Genomic DNA, 5577 nt, shown 5'->3' with positions numbered 1-5577 from the left:
TCTAGGGCCCAGCATCCTGGCCACCTTGTCCCCTGAACCCGTCAACCACCCTCTACTTCAATTTGCTACTCTTTTGCCTGGCATGCTTTGCTCCCAGATACCAACATAATCTCCACCTTCCTTTTCAGCTTCCTCTTACTAGACAGTGACACAAAACACATGCCTTCTGATGCGTACAGGAAGTACCTACCACCTGTTATCCTCGCAGTTATCTTGACCCAGATGACACGAACTAGAAACGATCCAAAATAAGCCTTCCTAGGCAACTCCAGTATTCTTGCCTGGAAAGCCCCATGGACGGAGAGCCTGGTGGGCTACAGTCCACTGGGTCGCAAAGAGTTGGACACAACTGAGCTACTAATAGCAACCCACTCCAGTACTCTTGCCTGGAAAGTCCCATGGGTGGAGAAGCCTGGTAGGCTACAGTCCATGGGGTCGCGAAGAGTCAGACACAACTGAGAGACTTCACTTTCACAGGCAACTACTTGGCTTCTCTTCACTCCTAGTCTGTGTATTGCTATTCCTGTTCCTTCAGCAGTCTCCATGCAAGCTCACGCTATCAGGTCACAGCTTATGCTACTTCTACCACGACGACTGTCACCTTCATAGCCCTGACCCCTGCCTGAACACTCTCCCACTAGTACATTTCAGAGGTAAGTGGCCTCCTGTATCACTGGCATGCTGTCTACACTATTTACAATAGAATCTTTAAAACTGCCCTCAGCATGACTGTGGTTTCCAATCATTTGGATTGTCACCAGGGGGCACTACCAACCTGAGGCTCTGCACCATACCATAGACTCCTCGTGTCCCTTGCTTGTAGGGTTCCAAGTTTGGCCCTGTGTTCCCCCATTCAATCTGGGCTGCCACAATCAGACAGGCAGAAAGCGCGAGGATGTTTTTCTTGCATCTGTAGTGGAAACCTTAGCAGACAGTACTGCTTCAGGTCTGTCAAATAGATGCGTTTTCACATTCTGATGCCCACACCTTTTTACAGATAAAACAGAACATTTGCTTTTCTCTCTGCCCACCAACTACTCCACAGTCCATTTATAATTTCATCTTTTAAAACAATGGCCCATAAATCTTTCCTATAAAGGGCCATGTGGGTACCACAAGGCTTGCAGGAGGCCTTTAGATCTGTCATAGTATTTTCTAGCAATGTCAGAACCAGCCAATACCACCCAATACAGGGCATGGTAGTGTCCTAGTAAAACTGGACACAAACTTTATTTTTTTCATGTCCCATAAGCTATTGTGAACCACTTAAAAAATATAAGCACCACCTTAGCCACAAAACAGGTGGTGGGCGAGCCAGTCTGTCAACCCTGTTCCAAGGAGTTTGACCAAATATTCCAGACGTCTAGGTTTCTCTAGAACTCAGCTCTAAAATAAGCTCAGACAGTACTTGGCTTCCAACTGTTAGTCTCTCTTTATTCTTTTGTAAACTCTTCCAGATTAACCACTTCCATTTGTAGGTGATGAAATGTGTGAGCAATCCACTTCAAATGTTGGTTGGCACTGTCATGAGCATGGTCTTTCCCTTTACTCCAAACTCAGTTACTTCTGATTCTTGTATATTCCAAGTCCCGGAAGTGGTTTCACTGTAGACGTTATCTGAAGGTGCTTTCTAGTGGTAGGCTACAACCAGACTCTAGCTGCTCCAGGAAGGCTACAAGGATGGATTTAGATATGACATATTAAACTAAGAGGCATTCTTTCCAATGAGTTTAAATGCGTTTTATTTTTAGACAACCTACATGACACGTTTTCTCAAAAACAATGCCTCCGCTCCAAATAAATCAACGTTCAAAACAAATGAAGAGCTCGAGATGACATCAGTCCCATCTGTCTAAGTCCTGGTGTTGTGTGGATGAAAAGCAGTGGCCAGCCAGTTATGACGACAGGTGATTGATCCAAAGTAACTGCCAACTTTGTTACTAGGAAAACAAGGGAAGAGGCCATTAACACACCTTTCTGGCATGAAAGATTCTCAGTTTCTAGGCTTCAGATGTACTCCCCTATTCAATCCGAGCTGCCACACACACGGACAGACAGAAAGCGCAGGGATGTTGCTTTTGCATCCTAGTGCAAACCAAAGGAACAACTGCAGATTGTTCAAGGTCTATCAGTGGATGCAGAACCACCCTTACAAATCAGAGAAGCCATTCTGAGAAGGCCCACCCACCCTATTCCAACAGAAACCTCACACATTCTTTGAATAATCCCTTTGGCAAAATATCTGTACTGTCCTTTGACATTTCTGGTCACTGCTGCCCCTGATCCTGTTTAGGGTAGATTGTTTTTGCACCAAGCAGCTTGTGGATTTTAGTTTCCCAACCTGGGACTAAACCCCGGCCCTTTGCAGTGGCAGCCCAGAGTCCTAACCACTGGACCACCAGGGAATTCCCTAGTGTAGCCTTAAATTTATCTTACTCCTAATTTACATGGAAGCCACTGAAAGCCAAGATAAATGAGTGGCTTCATTTCTCCTTTAGCAGTTCCTTGCGCAGCAGACATTCATTTAATTTTACTAAAGCAACTGGCCATCAGGTCAGCAGCCTGCTCTAAATTGTATTTACTAAAAGCTAGTAACATCATGGCCTTTCCAACCAGCCCCCAATTATCATTAAGTGGTTTATTTGCTAAAAGGTTGTAATACCTCCATTTTTACATGACTGATTTCAACACACTTCTTTATACTTACACATTTTTCCATCTCTAAACCATCCTTAAAGAAAATCATATATGGGGTTACACCATCCTCACGGTAGTCCAGCAGAGCAACCATGCCATCTGGATTCATGTTTTCACCAATAAAGAACTTAGGAAGCAAACAAATACCCAGAATTAGATTATACAGGAATGCATTATATCAAAACACGCAAAAAATCAAAGGATTCAGAACACCAATATCTAATCAAGGCACTATTTAGTCAGCAACTAATGAGTTCTAATGAGGAGGAAAATGCTCACTAATCAAACTTCGGGTCATGCAAAGTACTAATAACCAAATGTTAAGAGTTCAGAGCAATCCAGGGACACTGAGCTCCCTGGAAACCTAACCCCACACATCTCAGTCTAAACCCTACAAACAAGGCTGTTTACATAGTCAAGCACAGAGAACACAAGGCCCCCAATGAGAAGAGCACATCACATGAGAAGTTATCGTATGGCCAGAGGATGTGTGAAAACTGGAAAATCAAGAGAGCCAGGTTGTGTCAGTAAAACAAAGTCACTGGAGCTTCTCAACAGGACAAGCTCAGATCAGAAAGAGCTTCAGTGGCAACAAGAGACACTGGTGTTGTAAAAAGAAAACCAGAAGACTACTTCGGAGTACACAAGTAATTCCAAACAACTGGGAAATGTTGAGTCGAATAAGATTTTGGAAGCAGAAGACAAGATCTGGAAACATGCTTGCTTAGGAGCAGAGAAGGCAACTCCCTACAGCCCAGACTGCTGAAGTAAAATCTGTCCAGTATTTAAACTGTTCAAAACACAGAAAAATAACTCCAACTTAATTACATCAGAGGCTCATCAAGTAACTCATGTTTTGCTCAGTTAAAATTATACAATCCTTTGATCCAAATATTTTAAAGTTATTTACCTGATAGTTTTTGAAATTAGCAAGGATGTGCTTGATTTGTTCTGCAGCCCCTGTCATAAAAGGTTTTACTCTTTCTGGTCTCTGTTCTTCAAGTTTCCCTTTGATTCTAAAACATATTGACATATTAATCAGTTCTGAGTGAAGTTTCCATTCAATAAAAATTCCAAACTGAAACCAGCAAAATATCACGGGGATTACTCACTCATAGGAGGGATGTTTTAAGACTTCCTAACTTTGAATTTCACCTCAGCTTATTCTGTACCAAAGGACTATTCTAAAAAAAGTAAAACCACACTGCACCCTCCAGTATCCTCGTATTTATAGAAAAGCAGCCCCCCTTCTGAGCTCATCAATCGAAAAAAGCCTTTGACAAGCACGCCTGCTGTTAAAAATCTCAAAGGAAGTCAACCCCTAAATCCTACAGGATTTTCAGACATCAATTGGGTGTCAGTATCACTTACGACTTCATGTAATCTTTGATGTACTTCTTGTAGGCTTCTTTTGTGAAGCTGGTTTCCTGCAAGTGATGGTTCATGACAATATCGACACCAGTGATTACTGTGCTTTCGGTACCTTCGCCCTCGGGGCCTTCAGCGGAGGCATTTCCACCAATGAGCGAGTCATCGATGTTACCCTCTGTCCTACTGACCATCTGCATTAAGAAAAAGTTTAGTTGCTAACACATCCTCGATCTTACCATAAACGCATCGAAAAATTTATGCTGGCAGCTCATCAGTCATCCCTCAGCACTTAATTCTCGTTGAAAACCATGAACACTACGGGCGGGGGGGGCGGAATCTATGCCCTTCGTTCTCCTGAAACATATCAGTTCAACAACTCTTCGTTGGCCCAAACGGAATAAGGGTCATTTACAACACAGTGCAAGTTTTGCATGGGCTGTCGGGTTGCTGAGCAAAGAAAAACCGGGCAGACGCTAAAACGCTTGGGTCGCCCAAACCGGAGATAACCTGTCTGTCCCGGACCGCCTGGGAGGATGGGCGTCGAAGTGGCGGACCTATTTCCAGGCTCAGCTCCGCCTCCAGTTTTCTAGAAAAACCCGAGCCCGGAAACTGAGTCTCCTCCGCCAGGAGGCAACGGGGAGGATTGCACAACCTCGGGCGGGGGAGCGGCGGAAACCCGAGCCAGCCCGGCCTCGCCTCCCCCCTGCGCCGCGGCCACGGCCCCGGCGCCGGCCCCGGCCGACTCACCTTCCCCTCCACCTCCAGACACAGCCCGTCCGCGACCTCCCGGATCTTATAGATGTCGGAGAACATCTCGTCATCTGCTCGGGGACACAGACCCGCCCGTCACGAGGCGCCCGAGGCCCGAGCGGGCGCCATTTCCCGCGCCGCGCCGCCCCTCCCCGGGCGCCCCGGGCCCCGGCGCGCGCCCGTCCTCAGACCCACGACAGCGGCGGCGGCGGCGGCCGGCCTCCCGCCTCCACCCATATGCCGCCGCGTGCCCTGCGCGCCGTGTGAGGGGCAGTGCAGTCCCGACTCACGGCTAATGAGGTCCCGGTAGATGATCATGATGGCGACTGGAGGGAGGCGACAGCGGCGCTGGCTTAGCAGGAGCCCGGAGCTCAGAGCGAGCGCAGTGCGGCCTGAGCGGCGCTCGGGGGGAGGGGGGAGCGGGCGGAAAAGGCCGACTCTGCCGCTCCCCGACCTCATATAGAGGGCACGTCCCCCTACGTCATCGCGCGCGGCGCCTCCGGAAGCGCCGCGAGCGGTGACGCATCACGCAGAGCTGCGCGAGGGGCGGGGCCGCAGCGCGGGCTGTGCGGGAGGGGAGGGGCGCATCCGGGGACTTGGCCCCGGGGCGCAAGGCCACGCGTTCTCCCCGGGCTCGCCGGGCGGTCCTGGGAAAGGGGAAGGCAGAGGACGGGGTGGGGCGGAGGGAAAATGCCTGTTGGCGCGAGGGAGAGGAATGGTAGGTGAGGAGCGCGCGGGAAGAGGGAGGAGGAAAGCGCT

The 5577-nt window shown here is 48.5% G+C and overlaps 1 protein-coding gene and 2 non-coding genes across 3 annotated transcripts; all 3 read right to left on the bottom strand.

Moving 5' to 3' along the window:
- Positions 1-837: 837 nt before the first annotated feature.
- Positions 838-964, bottom strand: LOC112578598. The gene has a single exon (XR_003102937.1). It is a non-coding gene; the product is annotated as a small nucleolar RNA SNORA31 (small nucleolar RNA).
- A 754-nt stretch (positions 965-1718) lies between these two features.
- On the bottom strand, positions 1719-5268 carry TPT1 (tumor protein, translationally-controlled 1). The gene is made up of 6 exons (XM_006072535.4): positions 5109-5268; positions 4816-4889; positions 4069-4259; positions 3608-3713; positions 2708-2824; positions 1719-1940 (listed from the first exon to the last, which is right to left on the bottom strand). Exons 1-6 carry the CDS (start codon positions 5134-5136, stop codon positions 1938-1940), a joined length of 519 nt encoding a protein of 172 aa, XP_006072597.2. The 5' UTR covers positions 5137-5268; the 3' UTR covers positions 1719-1937.
- LOC112578597 lies at positions 2010-2141 on the bottom strand. Its single transcript, XR_003102936.1, has one exon. It is a non-coding gene; the product is annotated as a small nucleolar RNA SNORA31 (small nucleolar RNA).
- Positions 5269-5577: the final 309 nt, after the last annotated feature.

The sequence above is a fragment of the Bubalus bubalis genome, chromosome 13, assembly GCF_019923935.1.
Source record: "Bubalus bubalis isolate 160015118507 breed Murrah chromosome 13, NDDB_SH_1, whole genome shotgun sequence".
NCBI classification, from domain to species: Eukaryota; Metazoa; Chordata; class Mammalia; order Artiodactyla; family Bovidae; genus Bubalus; species Bubalus bubalis.
This window is presented reverse-complemented; position numbering and strand designations above follow the sequence as displayed.